Source organism: Anopheles marshallii, chromosome 2 (genome assembly GCF_943734725.1).
Source record: "Anopheles marshallii chromosome 2, idAnoMarsDA_429_01, whole genome shotgun sequence".
In the NCBI taxonomy this organism is placed as follows: Eukaryota; Metazoa; Arthropoda; class Insecta; order Diptera; family Culicidae; genus Anopheles; species Anopheles marshallii.
Window position 1 is genome coordinate 82241215 of NC_071326.1, and position 22641 is coordinate 82263855.

The 22641-nt window shown below is 43.4% G+C and overlaps 1 protein-coding gene across 9 annotated transcripts in view; it reads left to right on the top strand.

Annotated features, from left to right (window-relative positions):
* Positions 1-9366: 9366 nt before the first annotated feature.
* The window catches only part of LOC128708283 (ryanodine receptor), a 29585-nt gene continuing 16310 nt past the window's right edge, over positions 9367-22641 (top strand). For 4 of the 9 annotated variants that reach the window (XM_053803245.1, XM_053803247.1, XM_053803251.1 and 1 more), the window contains exons 1-12: positions 9367-9420; positions 11349-11552; positions 15149-15226; positions 15515-15703; positions 15766-15965; positions 16030-16554; positions 16633-18703; positions 18778-18858; positions 19221-19320; positions 21530-21639; positions 22229-22326; positions 22390-22614. In XM_053803245.1, coding sequence (XP_053659220.1) covers positions 9367-9420; positions 11349-11552; positions 15149-15226; positions 15515-15703; positions 15766-15965; positions 16030-16554; positions 16633-18703; positions 18778-18858; positions 19221-19320; positions 21530-21639; positions 22229-22326; positions 22390-22614 — 3935 coding nt within the window. Of the gene's footprint in view, positions 9421-11348; positions 11565-15148; positions 15227-15514; positions 15704-15765; positions 15966-16029; positions 16555-16632; positions 18704-18777; positions 18859-19220; positions 19321-20545; positions 20646-21529; positions 21640-22228; positions 22327-22389; positions 22615-22641 lie in introns of all 9 variants that reach the window. The other 5 variants (XM_053803244.1, XM_053803246.1, XM_053803250.1 and 2 more) reach the window with 3 other exon arrangements.

Genomic DNA, 22641 nt, shown 5'->3' on the forward strand with positions numbered 1-22641 from the left:
CAGAGTCAGGCCAGCCAGCAGGCAGCACTTGCCCCCGGGGACGGCCAGGCTAGGTGATATTTTTGGGTACTCTTGTATCTGTACCCCGTTGGTGTCCGCACTCAGCGAGCCGACAGGTCGTTCCGAGTTCGCTCGAGTTTCGAAGCGCTTCGGACGATCTTAAAATATCGACCCCAAGGAACGCACCCATTCGTAGTCGAGCCGTGGAAGAGTGAACATCCGAGCCGAGTTTTTGCCTCGTCCGCCGTCCGCCATTGCGCCAGTGGGTGTGCATAGCATACCAGAGTGTGTGTGTGCGTGTGTGTGTCGGTCGTTGCCGGGGTAGGTAGGTGATGTGTAGTTCCCCACAAAAACCGGGCCGTGGATTACGGTTTTTGACTGCTGCTGTTTCATAATTAGTGCGTGTGAATAGCCTGTCCAGTGTGTTCCAGCGTGTTCATTCACAGCTCGGAGTTGCATGTGTGTAAAATCGAAGGCTCCAATTACTTCGGATCCTCGCTGAAGGCAACACCACACTACCCCTCCGTGGTTCCAATCTAAGTGAATGATTTAAATGTTAGATAATCGTAGTGCCGTGAGTGGATCCACACATTAGCGATGCAAATATTAATCCTCCTGCAGCATATCAAACGGTGCGTTTCACCCAGTTGTGGATATAATTAAATCGATCCTGCCTGTCGATCCTTGCTTCCGGATGGTACCGCAAAATGAAAAAAAATCCGGCCCAGGGTTTGTGAAAAATAAGAATATGGCTCCGTGGTACAAGTGGCGGAAAAAAGCGCGAGTTGGCCGAGCAAAGTGGCCAAGTGAAAAGTTTTATTTTTAAATACCTCCTCGAGAGCACCCTCGAAACCGGCCACCGTACGATGTTTTCTTGCTCTTCCCGGTGGTTACCATCGGGCAGTGACAGTGGCAGTAGGAAAAATAATAACAACAACATGCTGCGTGTAGCCGTGCCAGCAAACGCGAATACAACTTCTTGTCCCGAAACATCGCGATCTTCGGTTGCCCGGTCGTACCGGGTCAAAGTTAGCCAACATCAGGAAGAGAAGAAAAAAAACCCTCGTCGACGGTGTGCATCCGATCGTGTGGAAGTGCGAGTGCGTACGGTTCGTGTGTATTGGTGGTGTTTGCACAAGCCTGAAGATGCGCGTGCGCTTGCAGATTCTTCTTGCCGGCAGCTAGGATTGCGAGCTGCTTAAGAGCAGAATTTCACGCTAGAAAGCGAAAGAGTTTATTTTCGTATGAGATGTGTGTGGTCATGTTTTGGAGCCACTTTACAACACGTGAAAACGTGCGTGAGAGAGTGAGAGAGAGAGAGAACGGGTTCTAGTGTGTGAATGTGCGTGTCAGTGTGCATCAAACAAGCCAAGACCACGCAGCCACCAACCGACACAAGATGAAGTAACAAACCACTCGAAACGTCTGTGTTTTAATCGAATGCGTTGTGTTGGTGTTGTGTGCATAGCATGACGCTGGAAAAGCATACATGCTTGTGATGGAAATGGTGTTGTAAACATGACATGCCTCAGTTGCAAGTTATAATCGATGACATGTGGTTGAAAAGCAGGAAAGAAACAGTACGATCACTTTCAGAACGGAGGTGCTTTGGATATTGCCTTCACTGTGGATTATTCGTCGAAATATCCAAAGAACGTCTGCACTAGCAATGTGACAAAGGTAAGCAGTGGCCATCCTCCGCGATTTTGTTACAAGACACTGAGATATAAATTTCGACACCATTGATTTGCATATACCACTATACTACTATAAAGAAATCAATAAGCTGACTAAGCTTGGAGAAAACTACTAATGCATATTCATATGTTGTTATTAATGTTTATTTAAGTTGAGTCATAATTACTTCCCCATACAAATTCTGTTTATTTTACATCTCAACATTAGAAAACTAGTGTTGTACAAGAGGAATATTTAGAGAAGAATGATCTGAGAAGATGAATCTAAAGAATATAAATCATCAACGGAAAACAGAATCCCGAATGTTCCCGAATTTCTCGAAGAATTATCTAATTGTTCCTACAAACTTCCACTCTTTTTTGTGTCTAAAACAAAAGTTTATCATCAGTTAACTTTAGCTTGTAACCAAAAGTTGTTATATGATCATAAGCACTAGCCTAGATCCTACGCCTGCCTAGATGGGCATTTCCAATTGTATGCAAAAGTTGTATGGCAAAAGCTAGACGTTAAATTGCATACATTCATTAACCTCTGAAGATTGATTGAAAACAGTGATTTGGAGTCATTTATTTGGCTCAAAGATTGATTTACATTTATGTTCTGATTCTTCCATCCTCCAACGATTCTTTCTTATTTTTTTTCTCTGCTACCGGAACACCACAGGAAAGATTGACATGCCATTTCTGGTAGACCTTGATTTTAGTTTACCCGTAGCTATATAAACAAGCACTTGCTATGGGGATACCGATACGGGTAGGCACCCGAATGCGGAAGGGGGTCGTAGACGGCTATAACATCGTTTATACTTGTATGTTATAGAGTACAGATGCTCGGGTGAAGGACATAATTCATATATCATTTCTTGCAATAGTTCTTACAGTTTTGAGGAAGAATGCAATACTTACTTACTTCCCGTGCACATATCATGCACCGTGTAGCTCGAAGACCTTCTGTGTGTTCCTTCTTTTCTCATCAGTATATTTTTATTGTATTATTATGCCGTGTTACTATTATCAACTGATATTATGACAACTAAATTTAAAGAGATTTCCGCGTATAGAGATTCGCCACTTCAAAATGTTAAGTGAATTGTAGTTCTCTAACACAGAAACTTTGGGCATGTACCTCATGTTCGATGGTTCTGTAGTATAAACACACACAATCTAAAAGAATTGAAATCACCTGAACAACCGTTGAACATGTATTTTGTAAAAAGCGTTGAAGTATAAATTAAGATTACACAAATTATATGATGGCGAAGATTGTGTATCCATTCTGTTTTAAACTGCCATAAGTCCCGAAAACACAAAATTACCAACAATAATAAATGAAAAAGGCGAAAAATATTCCGCAACATGACATTGAATAGCAATGTTTCGTTGAGCGAATAGTATTTCACGACTTGTCTCATGAGTCATACAACAATGTTCACACCCAACAGTGGTCTGCCAAAAGCTGCAGACCTCAATGTAAGACTCATTCATACGTTTTGTCAACATTTTGGCAACACCTCAAGTACATGATTCTTGTTCTTACACACGGTTTTGAGCGTGGAAAAATGCTGTCCGATTTCATAACGCTGTGCAAACGAACTGTGTTGGCCACTTTACCAACACACGACCATTGTTTCCCTTGGGAGCTATTTGCGGGATATGCTGTAGAGTTGAGATGGTAGACGATTTGCTGAAAAAGCAGTTCATTGTCACCGAGTCTCGGTACCGACCGGATATTCGCAGAACCTGCCTGTATACCGCAGAGCTATTTTTAACATTGAACTCAAGATCTTCACTCTCAACAGATGATCAAGATGGATATGTGTGCCTTATATACTTGCTGTGCTCGCAGAGCGTACGGTTATTAGTATATGAAAACCGATGAAGTAATCGGCGAGTGTTATTAATGTCGGCGTACAGTCATTTCTCAATATTATTTTTCTACCGACTGTAACAACAAAGCTTGCCTGGTGGGGGAGTGATTTTGTAAAGAGAAATATAATATTTTTATAGCTTCCTGGTGATGTACGTGCATCTTTCACTATGATAAATGTTTGTTAGGTGTTTGATGATTAATGGCTCAACAATTTACAAACACACAATAAAAACCAGATCTCATGATTATTAATAGACTGGATAGTCAAAATAATTTATGTATAAGATATTCAACGCCAACGATATTATAAAAAACATCAAATGTAATTTAGCTTACTGTAAATGCACAATGCTACAACTTACGCAGGAAAGGCCACGAGTTACATAATCAATGGCATGCAAAGGACTCCTCGCTGGAATTTCACACTATTCATTATGCAGGTCACGTCGCTCCTGGCTGTTTGCATCTGTTCCATATATGCAAGCATTCCCGGTGGTGTAGTATAATTAAATACAACCCCGACAACACTTATGTGGTGATTGTTTTTGTTTGTGTCCATTCCAACTATGGCGAGTAGAGGACCGGGCCAAACTGAAGGAATTTGTTGGGAGACGGTGCATAATTTCACGCATTTTATACCCCTGTGTTGTAAATGGAAATGTCACCCTGTCACAACCCGTTTGTTGCAAAATCATTTTTAAGATTTAGGAAAAGAAGCATCTTCAGGGTGTATTATTATTACATCCTACGGATTTCAAACTAAATTCCACCGCCTACTACACAAAACAAACACAACACATCAAGCTTAAAGCTCTCCAACGCTAAACTAAGTCACCAGTCATCCGCTCATTCTAAAAGATCTTATCACAAAAGAAACACCCAAGCTCGGAAGCACTTTGTCCTTATCAAAATCCCTGTTACCGCGGTTACCAAGCAACGGACTAATGAAAGGAAACGGCACGAACTCACTAATTGCTTCCATTTCGAGCGAATGTTTGGACTCACTTCGGTGGAAGTGAAACACCGGCTTTGGTGCGGGATATTTATTTGTGTGCCTTTCTTTTTCTTACACGCCCAAGCGCTCTAATGATTCCAGCGACCGTTTTTTTTTTTGTGCTTCTTTTACATTATCCTATGGTTGATGTTTAATTAAAGAGATAGCAGTAAAAGCAACAAAAATATGGTTTTGTTTATTTACTTCGCATTACGGCAACGTAGCATTATATCTTTATACGGAAACAAGTGATAAGGAGAGCAGAAATAGACAATTAATTTAATTTAATATCACTTAATTACTTGTCACATCTGCTTATCACACGCAATTTAAATCAAAGTAAAGATCTATGGGTTGTTCAAAATATTACACAAAACTCAATAAAGTGAAAATATTCAAGGCTAATCCATTAAATAATATTTTAAATTTTACACTTTAAAAGGTGCTGCACACCCGCACAACATAAAACTTATAATCCAATTACATCAAAGCGTACCCAAAATGTCCTTTCTGTGGTTATGCTGCTTTCCAGTTGTAAATGGACTCCTCTCACGGTGCATCCAAGTCCTTTTTGGGAAGTAACCACATCAAACGGTGCTATGTCTTACCAGTAAGATCCTGAAGTTTTTATTGTATGATTTGAACAAATGTCCCTTCATTTAGTTGAAAAGTAATTTAAAGGCAAATTGTTTCTAAGCTGGTTGAAAGATAGCTGCAGTACTGCTTAGCGTTACCATCACACATCCTGCTGCATCCATCGCAGAGATACTGCAACCAACAGAAAGGTCGGCATTGATAGCTTACATTGAAAATCACTCACTTTGCTCGCGGCGATAAGCGTTCGCTTCACACCCCAAACCCTAAGCCGAACGGTTTTCATCCCAGCGATCATCGATTTTCCGGATAATCCGATTAGGAAAAGGCTTCGGCAAGCGGTATCTGGAACCCTCATTGAGGCCGTTTCGGAGAGTCGGGGTTATGCCGTATCTCATGATTTTCCCTAAACAACTTTCACGGCAAAATTTCACTGACATTCGATTGGGTAAAAAATCATCCTGGCCAGCATAAAAATAATTCCAACCAACCATTGAATTTGGTCGTTCAATTGCGACATATCTTCAATCTTAATTTCTGTATCTTTCACGGCAAATCGTGGTTCATGTCAGTCACCGTATGTGTAACTATTGCGATCACATTTTCCGACTCGTTTCGCTACATTTCACCAAACGTACCCTCATTCTCAATCAACTGCAAATTTCCTGCAATATGATGTCTACTTCCGTGTCTCGCGTCGCGTGACTGGATGCTATTTTCCGTTGGTTCTGTGGGTGGATTTTCTAACCGAAGCAAAGCATCAAAACCACAGCAACCGAAACCAAACACGATACAATGTCCCATGCACGGCATCCACCGAAAGACTGATGGCAATGAAACGCTGGCCGAATGTTGAGAAAATCTTGATAAGTTTCGCCAATCGACTTAAAAACAATGTCGCCTGCGAAATAAAACCTTGACCTCATTTTCCGGTTTCTGTTTTACAACCGCACCGCAGTTGAAAATAAAATCGAAAGAAGGGAAATAAATAAATTTATACGCCTGCATGGTGAAGTGTAATCATTGTGAGACTCTCCGTTGTTTTCTTTTTTGTTTTTTGCTGAAAGCAATAACAATGTTGAAAGTTTTTTCCGAAAACGATTTCATAAACATTCCACGTTATCTTTAATCATCTGTTTTCGCTCTCTAAACCGTCCCGCAGTTCATCATTCAATGGTACGCACGATGTGCAAATATTTGCCCTATCCGTATACAGTTCGGTTTGGTTTCTTGCTGGTTTTTGGCGAGCTTTTCCCCCCGAATGACACCATCCACCATAAAAATAACACAAGAACTCCCATCCCCAAACGATGGGATGAGTAGCAAGGTATAAAAAATCATCACTACACCTCCGGTCTGTCGTCTACCGTTTCAAGCCACCAACCAAAGCAACCCATCGTTATCGAGCCCAAACGACCGCAGACGATGCTACACGGTTACGGTCTGTCCTTTATGTGTTTGGCACCGTATCCAATCCCTTTTCCCAACAAACTTGTGAGCTTCTTCTAGTGGGTGGGGAGACATATCCTTATACCCATCCTATGCCAGCAGACGATAGTGCTTCTTCCGGCGCTATCTGTGGAAAATGAATGTTCCACCCATCGAAGTCATCCCTCTACCAAATTCGCACATTATTCCCCCCACACATAAACGGAATTGGCCCAAACTATCGTCTGCAAGGGCCCAAGAGTTTAGGCTCGTACCGCAGGGCCAACCGGTGCTAACAATTCCAACTTCAGCCGAACCACAAGCGCACTTCGGTGGGCAAACCGTCCTGGGGAAAAACTACGTGCAATCAAATTCGTTTCGAATGCTACCAGGCCGGGAAAACTGTTGCTTGCTTTTAATGCTCATAAGAAGCAAACTTCCCACCCGGAACAGTAGAAGCGAGCAAAAAAAAAAAAACTCCCTCACTCACACACAAACACAACGACCGGAAAGGATTTTGTAGGCCATTTTTAATGCGATCGGTCGCTGCCGGCACCGTACCGTGAGCAGCTGTTGCTTCAATCCGGCAACAAGCAATCCGTTATGACCAGCCGAGCAACATAAATAAGGTGCGACGGTGCTTGAAAAATACACAACGGATAAATTAACCCAACCACCGCGTGTGTGTGTGTGGGCGTAGGTGAGATTACGTACATGAGATATAAAATTAATGTGCTATGCATTAATGAAAACGGGGCGGAAAGAACCAATTTGCACTTTACAATGGATGCGATGGGAATGTTATATTACTCCACAAGCGCCACCTTGCGGTTGCCACATTTTGGGTTGCAGTTTTAACAATCTGCTAATGATATTCATTAGAAAATTGTGAATATGATAATGAGTACTGCTATTTTCGAGTATATAAACGAATATAATTTTGCAATATACTCTGTGTTCTCTTCAGACGAAGAATTCAGAAATACCGAAATACCCGTCTAAGTGATAGGTAAAGGTAGAAAAAGATGGAAAATATTCAATGAATAAAACCAAACATATAAAAATGATATTTTTAAATCTTTCTCTAATAAATATGTTTCTTTTAATGATGATCTAAGCTTCAAAAATGCCTTTAGTGTTATTACTAACGTACTTGAAATTTTGGATTTAAAAAATTGTCATTTTTAGTAAAATAGTGTAAACTTTGTATTTAATGGGAAATGAAATTAATTACATGATATTTATTAACAGAGATTACACATAACTTTAATAAACTTTGATAAAATGGTTCATATGTTATAAAACTATTAAAATATAGTAATTGAAAATAATGACGTAATAGTTAAAAAATATAAACCATATAAACACAATTTTAGGTAACTATAACAAACAGTCCCTCAACTTTAATTTTAATTTTACTAAATTTATCTTGAATCTGGATAATCGCATTTCGGTTTGATATTGAGGAGTGGATGCTAATGTGGAGTTTTGATAGCAGTACACAATAATAATAATTACTGGAAGTAAAGCAATTTCAAGGAATGAAAATAAACGCTTGTTGTTAATTAAAAAGGCAGGCTGTGTGAAAGACTAAAGATCTACCCTTGCCAAGTGTTCCTAAATAAAAAAGAAGAAAAAGAATATAAAAAGGAAGAAGAAGAAGAAGAAAAAGGAGAAACAGAAGAAGAATCAAGTTTCATATTTCGATATTTGAATTATTTTACAAGAAGTTCAACTACTTTACACAACTTATCGGAGAAAGACAATCTTTAACAAACATAACAATATGATGATTTGGCAAATAAGCAATAGAAATGAGCTATGTATAGTGTTTAATATGCTTGTTAGTGTAGCAATCCGCACTTCAAAACTAGTTCTAAAAGCTTTTAGTGTACCAACAAACAATTCGTTGAACAACTAAAACGTTGCAAAACGGAACTTTTGTATAAATCATTGTAAAACCCCACCTTGTCACCAAAACCTGTGCTTTTCGCAGAAACAAATCCACAAAAGATTCACCAACAAACTAATCGAGCTTTTTCTACTCTTCTCTCTATTTTCAGCATCCCGTACTGAAAGCGAACGTACCATCGCGCTCCGTCGTCCTAAATCCTCCAGCAAAACTTTTTCATCCGCTTTTCCCGGAAATTGCCCCCGTTGTCCATCTCCTTACCCGCCTCCACAACCCTTACCCACGCATAGTTTTTTCAGTAAATTGTAAGATTTTTTTCCCCTTGCTACAATCCCACCATTCATTCAATTCACAGGATCACACGACGACATACACGACGCGTGCTTCTACTATAGCGGCTACGATCGAACCGATCTCGAAAACCGAAACTTGACCACCTTTAACGCGAACGTTATACTATACCGCTTGTTTGTTCATCACCGCCACCCAAAACCGTCCGCTTCCACGTGCCCAACGCAGTCTCGTGCCCACGCAGAAAGGATTAGTATGGGCCGTCGGTGAATGTGTGCCAGCGGGCAGAGAAAACTAGTGCCAGAACAGTGTGCGCGGAACAGTGATTGCCAAATAATAGAAAAAAAGGCGGACGTAAAGACGACGAAAAGAACATATAAATCTTGCCATAAAGCAAGCGAAACGGTGGCCGCACCGCTCGCAGCCGCTGTCCAGTGAAAGTGAATCAACGTCTCTCCGTCGCTGCTGGTGCTGCTGCAACACGCCGAGGCACGCCGGGCAGCGGTACTTTGCCGAACTGTTCCATAGAGGGGAAACGGAACCAAAAGCTGCCAAAATAGAGCCGTAGTAGCGCAGCAACATGGCTGAAGCAGAGGGAGGATCCGAGCAGGATGATGTTTCATTCTTGCGCACGGTAAGTGAACGGTGTTCCGACTCCCCGGAAGCGTTATTTTAATTTCTGACCTAACAACACACCACCTTCCGGGCGGGTTGGATTAGAAGTTCGGCAAGGTAAAATTTCTTATTGAATTAAACGACCCCGTTTGATCACACACTTTGTTATCGTTTAATTAGTTAACAAAGATATTATATCGTAAAATTTTATTACACCCCAAACGGCTTTCCTTCGGTGTCCCCTTTTCCGAAGCCTCATTGTTATGCCGGGACTCCTTTTCATGTACCGAACGGATCGATTAAGCATTCATGAGCTTGTACGCCAAGGTACGCCCGCCTGAAAGCGCCCGATGGGTTTCCGTTTTCAGCAGAGCCATAAACCAAACACATTACACAGAAATATCTGTACAAACATTCGCACACGGCACCGGAATTGCTTGCCAATTGTAAGTGCTTTACCGCAAGGAGGCAGGTTGCGCGGCAAACCGTCACCTTTTCGCCGATGAATTATTTAAGATTTCACACCTTCCACAAAGCTGATGTGGTTTGTAAGATTTCTGCAGGTAAGCTTGCAGTTTTATGACCATTTTTTATGAGCTTAACGTTTCGCTCAACTTTTAATTTTAAGTTCTAGATGATTTATTACAAGTATTGTACGACAAACGACACAAACATTATCTTCAATGTATGAGAACTTGATGGGATCTGGATGATGCTTCTTAATGTGTTGGTATTGAACGTGTGAAGTGAAAGATATTTAAAAATTTACAATATTATCGAAAATGTGTTTTTATTCGTGAAGGTGACCTCATCTCGTGAGTTCATCTTCGATCAGAGCTTGAAGCTTTTTGTTGTTGTGCTGACCATTAGCAGTTACGTAAGGTGAAAATAAAGACGTTACTAAGAAAGCACCTCGATTTAATTTACATTACATAACTTGGAATTCTTTTAGCATAGTCTTCTTACCCCTGCAAACATTTCTATTGCCGAGTACAATAAGGGTTGAGTATCAGTAAAATCAGGCTAATATGTTCGAATTAAAACAAAAAAAATCAGACATTGTTTACTAAAGGCCTCGAAAACTTTTACTAATCTGAACTACGACGAAAGACAACCCAGTTAAACTTGAACCTCCCGCGAGATAACCTCATCAAAAGCATAGAGAAAGCGTCATCAAAGTTGCAATTCCAAACAAGGTATTTTTAAATGTTTTTTAGATTTAGCTCCACAATATACTGCTAAGACAGAAGTACATACAAAAATGCTTATTTTGTCCGAATGCGTTCTTTCGAGTAAACTAAAATTTAGTGAACTTAAATATTCACGAGAATATAGAGAATATAAAACAATACAAAATTCGAATACCCATTGGTCTCGCAAACAGCGTCAGGTAGTTTCATCGGTTTTAGAATAAATAGAAAAAGAAAATTATAATGCATGATTATGCTAAAGACGATATAACGATACGACGATCAGATACGACGATCAGATACGACGATATAACATAATTTTACAAAACCTGTAAGTATAGTTTGTCCAGCGACTCAATGTTCAGCACTTCTCTTGAACAAAAGAAACGTAAAACTAATATATTAACTAGCAAAGCCTACTTCATGATTCATTTTTTCATAAGTTGCAATACCTGCAAAACTTTAACTTTCTATATTGTTGTCACCCTAGAAATGCCAATCTTAATATCCCAAGCACGGAAACCAACATAAAGAATTAGCAATTTCCGCACGTCTCCAAATGGTCCACTCGGCTTCCGAAAGTTTATTCATTTAATAGGGCCATCATCTAAAAATCTTATCTACCTCCGGCAAAGGCTCATCAGCATTATCACCGATCCCACCCTCATCAGTGCGTGATATCAATTTAACTAATCGTCTTCAAACTGTCCTTTTTTTTCTTCCCTTCTGTCGCCCCGTTCGTGTGTACCACCCCCAGGAAGACATGGTCTGCCTGTCCTGCACGGCAACCGGTGAGCGCGTGTGTCTGGCGGCCGAAGGTTTCGGCAACCGGCACTGCTTCCTGGAGAACATCGCAGACAAGAACATCCCGCCGGACCTATCGCAGTGCGTGTTCGTAATAGAGCAGGCGCTGTCGGTGCGTGCACTGCAGGAGCTGGTCACTGCCGCCGGTTCGGAAACCGTAAGTATGCCCGTCCACAATACGCCACGCCGTCGGCAGTCAACTTCCGTCCTGAGAGTTTTGTTGATTATTGTGCGCGCTCGGGGTAGGGCGAGATAAAGGGGTGCCCGAGAGTGGCCACAATTACACCTCCATCCCATGATACTCCTGGCACTTGGAGACGAAAGCGCACCACGACTCACCTCCTGTTCGAATTCTTGTGTAGTAGCGATTTGAATCTTCTCACTACTTCTACCTTTTTTTTTTACTTGCACCACCTTGGCACATAGTGTAGGAGAGTTTTGATTTTTATCTGTCCCACAAGCACATAAGTAGAACTAAATTTGCACAGGAAGAACACGCAAACACACACATATACACTTTCATGCTCCGAACTACAGCAGAATGAACTTGTTTCTGTCATCCTCGCACAGAACAGCGCGAAAAACACATTCCATCCTTTAGCCGAGATACGAAGTAGTTTTGCATACATTATCGATTAGTTGGACCATCCTTTTGAACGGTTGCTTTCTGCCCGGCGTGACACACGGTCGTGACACTTTGGGGGTGCCTGGTTTTGCTGTTTGCTCGTTGTATTTTTCCTGCGCTCCCGTTCGTCCGGGCCCGAACCACCCGGGTATGGATATGCATTATTCACTACCAATATTATACACAACGCCACCTGTTCCGCTTTTTGGTCTTTTGGGGTAATAATGGCGCTCCGCTTGTCATGGCGGAGAGTCAACTTTGCACAACACACATTCAAATTGGGTACGAACTCCCCTTGGTTGTGCGTAGAACGGGGGTTGGTTCCGCCTAAAAACGCACACACACACACCCAATTGTTTTGGGACCTCAAAGGACATGTAAAACAGATTAGGTGCAAACACTGAGCAATAACATACCACAACTATTCCCCACTAGATGGCGCCACTCTGTTCATGCTGAAGTTGAGTTTTTGCTTTTTGTACCGATGTGTGTTGCCCTCTTTATCCCCATCGAGAGCTATCCCTGTGGTGGAACTTCAGGCGATAGAAGCTTTTGTTTTTTGTTTATGTCAGTAGGTTTTTTGCTGTTTCTTTGCTATTGTTTCCTTCGTTTCTTTTTTGATATGGCTGTGTCTTTTGTTACTTTTTGTTGTGTTTTATTTCTTTCTACTTTCATTTCGTCCAATATGCGATTTTTTTTATTACGAAGATTTTTTTTTCTCTTCTTTCGTCACTTACGTTTTTCCTCCTCTACGTACCGTCCGGTGAAGAGTTTGATTTTCGAAAAGAAATGGTCGGAATTTTTCGATTGCACTTCTTCCAAGTCCCAAGCACTCAACCCTCTCCGCTACCAGTATTGATCCACGGTATCGCAATGGAACGAAGTATGCCGGCGTGGTTGTTCTCTTTATGATCGTCCAGGTGGTCGTAAAAGTTGCACAATTTGCATAGGAAAACGAAACGAGGCGAAACCAGCTTCGCTGAAAGCTTTCAATCACATTCCGTTCCGCAGATGAACCTGCCGCCTTGTGGAGCGATGGATGCTACGACGAAGTGCCGGTCGATTCTTTGCCACTGGGGATCCTCTCCGTAACGGTCCGAAACCATTCGTAACCATTTTCCTTCGTTGGTAGCAATGTTTGTCCTCGAATCTTTCGCCCTCGAAATTTGCCTTTGTCCTCCGACACACACACACACAAACACATCCATCCCCATCCGTTGAAGCCAGTGAGGTCTGTAACCGTGATGAAGCATCGGAACGGTACATGGTGGATGATTTATGAGCATTTCATGAATGTCGGTGTATCCCAGCCGTCAACCACCGTAATGCTCCTAATTCCGTTGCCGTGCCGGTTAATGTGATAAAAATTATCCCACTGGTTGGTCTCGTTTACTTCACCCTGAAATAATTTGCTCCCATTTACGATGCAAAAATGGCTGATCTTTCGTAAAAGTTTTTTTTCTTGCGTTCTTTGTTGCATTTTGAGCAATTACATTTTATCGTAAGGAGATTATCCACCCAGGAAAGAAAGTCCCACTTGTTTTATCTTTCTTTCTCTTCTGAAAACAAAACAACAAAATCATGAGCATAAAGTCTACTACAAAAAAAATAGAAACAAACCACATTCGTTCTCATGCAGAACCCATTTTTTCGGCTTAATTTACTTTCAGGGAAACGATTCGGTAGTAAGTTGCTGAGCGTACTAAGCGATGCGTGAAGATTTCATCCTCTTCTTCTTCTTCTTCCTCTCTACACGTGTATCGCGAGAGAGAAACGAAACGAACAAAACGAAACCCCTTCCCGTTTCTCTCTTTTGGTTTTCTTTTCTTCGGTTTTCTGTTGTGCTACGTGTTGCTGTTTCAGTTACCAACTCTTTGTTTGTCTATGCCTTTTTACCTGTTGCCCTTGGCCTGGCATTTCATGTTTCATGTTTCTGTTTCCATTTCTTTCTTTTCTCTCATTTCTGTCTCTTTATACTTCTCTCCTTGAACACATTCGTATACACTCTTGTTTTCGTTCTATTTTATTTTCTTTATTTTCATACTTTATTTATTACACAAACTTTTCATTCTAACTCCTTTCTCAAACGCATTACGCACTTGAAATTACATTGGCTGTTAGTTTCGGTTTTGTTATGTATCATTTTTTATAGTTTTCAAAATTATACTTTAGCCACTAAACTAATTGGTTTGTTTATTCTTTATTTTTCGTTTTGCTCTAAATTATCTACAACTTTCTTAATCTCTTCATCATTATTATCGACTATTTAGGTTATCATTTCTTCTAAATTATACTCCTTGTTACTTCATTCCGTCCGCCTTTGAATGAAAAGGAACAGTGCTTTCTGTTGAAACCGTAATAATAAATCTTTTCCTCTGTGTACATAGTATGTGCGGTTTGCGCAGGCAGAACTTTATTCCAGCTTTCAATGTCCCGTATGTAGCATGGTTGTATGTACATCTTTGTCAAACACGGATTGTTGCCTACTCCTTTGGGAGCTCAAATGACAATCATTTCGAAACTTCCAAACTTTCAGAATAAGTCACAAGTTCCAGCAAATCAACCTTGCTTTAAGGTGTCACAGTTTGCGTACTGCATTCCACTGGAGTTATTCTCATTCTTTACTTAACATTCGTCTATAAGTCTCTTCCAGCTGCATGTTAGTGGAACAAAGGCTCCATCTCAACGCATGTTTGTACAGTTGCACTGATATAACAGCATCTTAAGCGACGTTGTACATATACCCAGTTTTCTCTTGGCATCGAATAACATCGACACATGGCAGTGTGATGTGCGGTTGTAGAATAGTGCTGTTTAAAAACAAGTTAAATCCCTCGTTTGCCTTGGAATGGATTGGCGTGACAGTTTATTAACACCATAAATTTGATGCGAATGATATTAAAAAAAAAGAAAAACTCCACTACAACTGAAACATTTAACATCCACAATATGGCAGCTCCATGAATATGCTGCTTTTATGTCTTGGCGAATGGTGTTCTAAAAAACAAACATAACCGTTGGTTTCTGACTATCGTCTCACTAAAATAATGTTTCCTTCTTTTTGTTTTGTTTTTGGATCACTTTCCTTTTCTCCCACTCTTAATCTATCGCACGTTTTGCAACAACAGGGCAAAGGTACGGGGTCCGGCCATAGGACGTTGCTTTACGGCAATGCTATTCTGTTGCGTCACAACAACAGTGACATGGTGAGTAAACCCATTCAGCAAACACAATGAGTTGCACAGCATAATGTTTGGAAACGGTTCATTTAGCATCACCGTGGCAAGAACTTCCATGTGTATTGGCACTCAAGCTGTTCGCCACTTTTCCGTTGCCAGTCCAAATTTATTGGCGTCCGATGCCAACAACCACTTGCCCGTTTTGGTGAAATTCTGGCAACCTGTTGGTTTGCCGCTATTTTTAGACATACAACTGGCAGGCCTCGCTGGCTGTTTTATTAATCACTTTTTCCGCCTTTCGACTCACCTGCACAGTACCTTGCCTGTCTGTCGACTTCGTCCTCCAACGACAAGCTGTCGTTCGACGTCGGTCTGCAGGAGCACAGCCAGGGTGAAGCCTGTTGGTGGACCGTACATCCAGCCAGCAAGCAACGTTCGGAAGGTGAGAAGGTCCGAGTCGGTGACGATCTGATTCTGGTGTCCGTCGCTACCGAGCGTTATCTGGTAAGCGTCCCTCACTCCATCCACAGCACGTAGATTTTAACCCTCTTTACGTATTCTTGCAGCACACCACCAAGGAAAATGATCTGTCGATCGTAAACGCCAGCTTCCACGTGACGCACTGGAGCGTACAGCCGTACGGAACCGGTATCTCGCGCATGAAGTACGTCGGTTACGTTTTCGGTGGCGACGTACTTCGGTTCTTCCACGGCGGTGACGAATGTCTAACGATCCCAAGTACCTGGAACTTGGATCCGGGTCAGAAGTGAGTTGTTACTATTGAACCTTGTCTACACGTCCACTTATCGAATCATTTCCATCCTACGCAGCATTGTCGTATACGAGGGTGGCTCTGTGATGTCACAGGCACGTTCCCTATGGCGACTGGAGCTAGCCCGTACCAAATGGGCCGGGGGGTTCATCAATTGGTCGCATCCGATGCGTATCCGGCATTTGACCACCGGCCGGTACCTCGGTGTGAACGAAAACAACGAGCTGATACTGATGAGCCGCGACCAGGCCACCACCTCGCAGACCGCCTTTGTCCTCCGTCTCGAAAAGGACGACCAGAAGGTAGTGCTGGAGGACAAGGATCTGGAAATCATCGGTGCACCGATCATCAAGTACGGTGACTCGACCGTCATCATGCAGCACTACGAATCGGGCCTATGGGTCAGCTACAAGAGCTACGAAACGAAGAAGAAGGGCGTCGGTAAGGTGGAGGAGAAGCAAGCCATCCTCCACGAGGAAGGCAAGATGGACGATGGGTTGGACTTTTCGCGCTCGCAGGAAGAGGAGTCACGTACGGCTCGCGTCATCCGCAAGTGCAGCAGTTTGTTCACCAAGTTTATTAGGTAGGTGTCCCCGGCCCGCAGGCGTGTAACAGAACGATCGAGTACCAACTCTCTGCCTTTCCCTTTCCCTAAACACAGTGGCCTTGAAACGTTGCAAGAAAATCGTCGTCACTCGATTTTCCTGCAGACGGTCAACCTGGGTGAGATGGTAATGTGCCTGGAAGATTTGATCAACTATTTCGCCCAGCCGGAGGACGACATGGAACACGAGGAGAAGCAGAACCGGCTGCGTGCGTTGCGCAACCGGCAGGACCTGTTCCAGGAGGAGGGCGTGCTCAATCTGATCCTCGAAGCGATCGACAAGATCAACATCATCTCGTCCCAAGGCTTCCTGGCGTCGTTCCTGGCCAGTGACGAGAGCGGCCAGAGCTGGGATATGATCTCCGGCTACCTGTACCAGCTGCTGGCGGCCATCATCAAGGGCAACCACACCAACTGTGCCCAGTTTGCCAACTCGAACCGGTTGAACTGGTTGTTCTCGCGACTGGGATCGCAGGCCTCCAGCGAGGGTTCCGGCATGCTGGATGTGTTGCACTGCGTGCTGATCGATTCGCCGGAAGCGCTGAACATGATGCGAGACGAACACATCAAGGTGATCATTTCGCTGCTGGAGAAGCACGGGCGCGATCCGAAGGTGTTGGACGTGCTGTGTTCGCTGTGCGTCGGTAACGGTGTTGCGGTACGTTCCTCCCAGAACAACATCTGTGACTTTCTGCTGCCGGGCAAGAATTTACTCCTGCAAACCGGGCTGGTCGACCACGTGGCTAGCATCCGGCCGAACATCTTTGTCGGGCGCGTGGAAGGATCCGCCATCTACCAGAAGTGGTACTTCGAGGTGACGATGGATCACATCGAGCAGATGACGCACATGATGCCCCATCTGCGCATCGGGTGGGCCAACACGGCCGGCTACGTGCCGTACCCGGGCGGTGGTGAGAAGTGGGGCGGTAACGGTGTCGGTGACGATCTGTTCTCGTACGGGTTCGACGGTGTGCACTTTTGGTCTGCCGGCCGGCGCACCTGCGTAGTGCCGCGAGAAGTGACGGAACCCTACATCAAGAAGGGTGACGTTATTGGGTGCACGCTGGATCTGAGCGTTCCGGTGATTCGGTTCACGTTCAACGGCGAACCGGTGCAGGGTTGCTTCACCGACTTCAACCTGGACGGTATGTTCTTCCCCGTGATGAGCTGCTCGTCGAAGCTGAGCTGCCGCTTCCTGTTTGGCGGTGACAATGGGCGTCTCAAGTTCAGCCCACCGACCGGCTTCTCGCCCCTCGTACAGTGCCTTATGCCACACCAAAACCTTAGCCTGGATCCGTGCTTCTACTTCGGCAATCTGAACAAGAACGTGCTTGCCGGTCCGTGGTTAGTCGAGGACGATTCCGCCTTCGTGCCGAAACCGGTCGATACGTCGCCGGTCACGCTACCCTCGTCGGTGGAAACGATCCGGGACAAGCTGGCGGAAAACATCCACGAAATGTGGGCGCTGAACAAGATCGAGTCCGGCTGGACGTGGGGTGAACGTCGGGACGATGTGTACCGCATCCATCCGTGCCTGACGTCGTTCGAGAAGCTACCGGCGGCGGAAAAACGCTACGATTGTCAGCTGGCCGTCCAAACGCTCAAGACCATCCTTGCGCTCGGGTATTACATCTCGATGGATAAACCACCGGCACGCATCCGGCCGATTCGCCTGCCGAACGATCCGTACATGCAAGGCAACGGCTATAAGCCGGCTCCGCTCGATCTGAGTGCGGCCGTGCTAACGCCCAAGATGGAAGAGCTGGTCGATCAGCTCGCCGAAAACACGCACAATCTGTGGGCGAAGGAACGCATCCAGCAGGGCTGGACGTATGGACTGAACGAAGATTCGGAAAACCTTCGCAGCCCCCATCTCGTACCATACTCCAAAGTAGACGAAGCGATCAAGAAAGCGAACCGCGATACTGCCTCCGAAACGGTGCGCACTCTGCTCATCTACGGGTACAATCTGGACCCACCGACCGGCGAGGCGAACGAAGCCTTGGCCGCGGAAGCACTGCGACAGAAGTTTGCCGCGTACCGGACGTACCGGGTCGAGCGGACGTACGCCGTAACCTCCGGCAAGTGGTACTTTGAGTTTGAAGTTCTCACCGCTGGACCGATGCGGGTAAGGTTGCAGAGTTGCGCTTGGTACCGAATTCCCGTTCGTACTCACTATTCTTCCGTTGGGGATTTTCTTAGGTTGGTTGGGCACGAGCTGATTGTAACCCCGGTACGATGCTGGGCAGTGACGATGCTTCCTGGGCATTCGATGGATACAACGTAAGTACATGCAGGTTCCATGCCTTCCACAACAGTGATACGACACCCATCACCATGATTAGTTGAGCAAGAGATAGTAGAGACCCCCGTTCACGATCGCGATCTTTGCGATTTGGTGGCTGAATGGCGCAAACACCCGGTATTTAAAGTCCCCTCTCACCTACTCGTTCGAAACTTCACCCGTTTAGGAATCGATGTGTCAATGGCCAATGACATTGCTAGATCCGTAGTTACTAGTCCGTTAACGTTCTCGATCACCACCTTTTTTCCAATTTTGTTATCAAAACACTGATGCCATGTCACTGTCACGATCCCGTTTGCATTGCCCCGTTGCCTCGGTTGTGCCGATACTGGTAAGACAGGCGCGTAAGATGCATCTCCATACGGTCGAAGACTTTGGTAGACGCTATAAGATCGGGGACATCATCGGTTGCTTCGTAAACGTCCACGAGAAGAGCATGAGTAAGCGAACGTGCAAACGGCGCGCCCTTTAGCGTGTGTTTGTGTGCGTGTTGTTTTTTTCTTTCTTTTACGTTTTTTCTTTAATTTCACTTTCCGTTGTATCTACTACCTATCTACTCGTTCGCAAATTATATTTATCTGTCCTCCAAGCGCGTTCGTACACGTCAAACACTATGTCTAGCAGTTATATGTTGCAACTTCAAACTCCGCTCCCTGTTGGTACACATACACGCAAAACAACAACACCTTTCGTACTTGTTAATCTTGCTCTATCGTGTATGTTAAGTGTCAGTTTTGTTTTCCCTTTCTGTTACTGTTCAAGCTCTAAGTAATAGCAACAATCATGTTCACGATCTAATCGTTCACGCTCCATTCTTAGCGATTGACTTCACTCCCGATTTGTGTACCATACGCAACAGTGTTTGTTAGACCTCATGGACAATTACTTAGACTTTGGAAACCTTCCGAGCTGTACCTGGCTGCTGTGCAATTAAAGAGAAGCAACTAAAACTACGTTAATAGTGCACCATTGATCAGGAAGGAACACTCGTTGTCTTTGGAAATGGAAATTATCTCCTAAATTATCCACTCGTGTTAACCGTTTTGTTTGGAAAACCATCCTTGAACAATACAAATTCTTCGTCTTCTTTCTGATTTTCTTTCTTCTCTTTCTCTCTCTCTCTCTTTTTCTCTCTTTCTATACTCGCTTTCTATTGGTTTCCCCACACTTTTCATCTTTTAAACTGTGTTAATAAACTCCTCACCTCCTCCTCACCACAACGCATCCAACCCCGATGGCCACATACCCGTACTAAATGTCGTGAATTCACAAAACGAAACCCGAACCGTTCAACACGCACCGGCACCGTGGGGTTTATGTTAACAAATTGCTACACTGCTCTACCGTCGATCATCCGTACTATCGCCATTCGTCATCATCCCACCATCTCTGTACCATTACTGACTAATGAATTGCGTCCTTCATTCCATGTATTGGCATTAATACTGCGACCATCCGACATCCCCAAAAACCGTCGGCCACTGCCCACCACTGAATCTAAATGATCCACATGGTTTAAAAACCAATCCAAAAACAAAAAAAAACCAAACCTCACCCACAAAAAATCCTTTTCGTTGATCAACGGAAACAAAAATCCGAAAACTCGGGTGCGGGCCATAATGTTCCCGGTTCGCTAAAATGGCACGTGTTTAATCCCAACACCAGGAAGAGAAAGTGTCCGGAGGTGCAACGGAGTCGTTCGGCAAACAGTGGGTACCAGGCGATATTGTCGGTGTCTTTCTTGACTTAGTGGATCATACGATCAGTAAGGATCACCTATCAAATTCTAGATCGACAACTAATTTAGCTTCTTACCATTTTTTATAACCATTTCTTTTGATTTTACATACTCTAAAATTGATTTTTACAAAAGAAATAAACGAAAACATAATTTCGGCTGTTTTGCATCGGTATGACAATTTACGCTATTACTCTCAAACAAGAAACGCTTCTTAACCCAATTTTTTTTGTTTCGTTTTCTTAGTGCAAATCATTACGATGTGATTGTTCCACTTAGCTAGAGCGAGTAACGCGAGTACCACAGTGCTAGATATAATTAATTTCGCCATTATTGGCTTATCATTTCCCTCACCATGTACAATATTTAATACAGTTAAGTCACATGGTACATAATGTATTATTTGTAACTTAACAAGTTTTTGGCGTTTGGCGAGTTTTAAAGCAATTTTTTATAATACTCTTTTCCCTACGTGCTAATGATTATTTTCTGCACAACAACATTTTTAACCATAATGTACAGGCCTAGCATAACGACAGTAACCAGGCGTCAAACCACTAGTTCGCTTTTGCTCACTGCAGTGCATACACCTAGTGACTAGGGGCATGGAAATGTTCTCCGTGGCATGTAACTCAAACGCATGTACCTTTTTTTTTAACTGTAAGCTGCCGCTATCCATCTAAAGGAACTACTTCCCCTCTTTAGTAACAAACGTGCACGCTAACACGGTGCAGCATTTGCTCGAATAGGTGCGCTTGCAATACAACTAACTGCTTTAGCGAAAGGTTTCAAAAACTAAGTCTTCTGCTTGTACATAACCAACTCGCTTTCTAACGTACTATGCCTGCTAGTTTTGATGAGGTTGACGAGGTATTTTAAATTCCTTCCTTTCCCACCCCGCATAATGCTAGGTTTCTCGCTCAACGGTGAGCTGCTGATGGATGCCCTCGGTGGTGAGACCACATTTGCGGATGTTACCGCACCGGATGGTGTTGGATTTGTGCCAGCCTGCACTATTGGTGTAAGTATCTTCTATTTCTGCCATTTGATGTAATGCGGTTCATAGGAATCGTTTGTAAGGAGTGATTGGAATCAGGAGTTGACGCTTAACAGATTTATAAATCCTCAAATAATCATGAATTCTTTGCGATTCATAAATCCTCAAAGATTAATGAATCTTTAAGGAATGGTGTATACTCAAAGATTCGTGAATCAATCCAGAAACAAGATTTTGTGTTTTATTTTGTATTGTTTTTGCTCCGGAAATAAGATGTTTAACATAGATGAAATGAGCATAAGCACTACAAATGTAAACCATTTCTAACTGATTTTGTCTTTTTAACTTTAATAATGTTTTAATACATAAATTCATTCATTAGTTCGGTTCAAAGAACCATTCTGGTTCATTAATCTTTATTATATTCACCAAACACTACCTTTAAGATGATGTATCATGATGTCTAATAATCACTTTTAATCGGGTCAATAAGCTCCAGATGAGATTCCATCTTCGATCTTCGATATATAAGACGTGACTATTGGGCATTTCTTACTATACTCTCCTAAGAATTCAACTCTTATATGTATATCTTATGCCTGTTCGTCAACAGATCGGTCAGAAGGCGCGCGTTGTATATGGACAGGATGTGGATTCGCTGAAGTGGTTCACAACCTGCGGTTTGCAGGAAGGTTACGAACCATTCTGCGTGTAAGTAAAGCAGTGGCTAAAATTAAGGCAACTTTCCACTTACCTCCCTTTCGCTGGTTACAGCAACATGAAGCGCCCTGTCACTCACTGGTACACGAAGGATCAGCCGATCTTCGAGAATACGGACGAGATTCCGGAGGGTAAGATCGATGTGACGCGTATCCCGGGCGGTGCGGATACACCGCCGTGCATGAAGATCTCGCACAATACCTTCGAAACGATGGAGAAGGCCAACTGGGAATTTTTGCGTCTATCACTGCCGGTAACGTGCGCCAATACCTTCATTAGGTAAGGGACTGCTGAGAAGTGCATCAG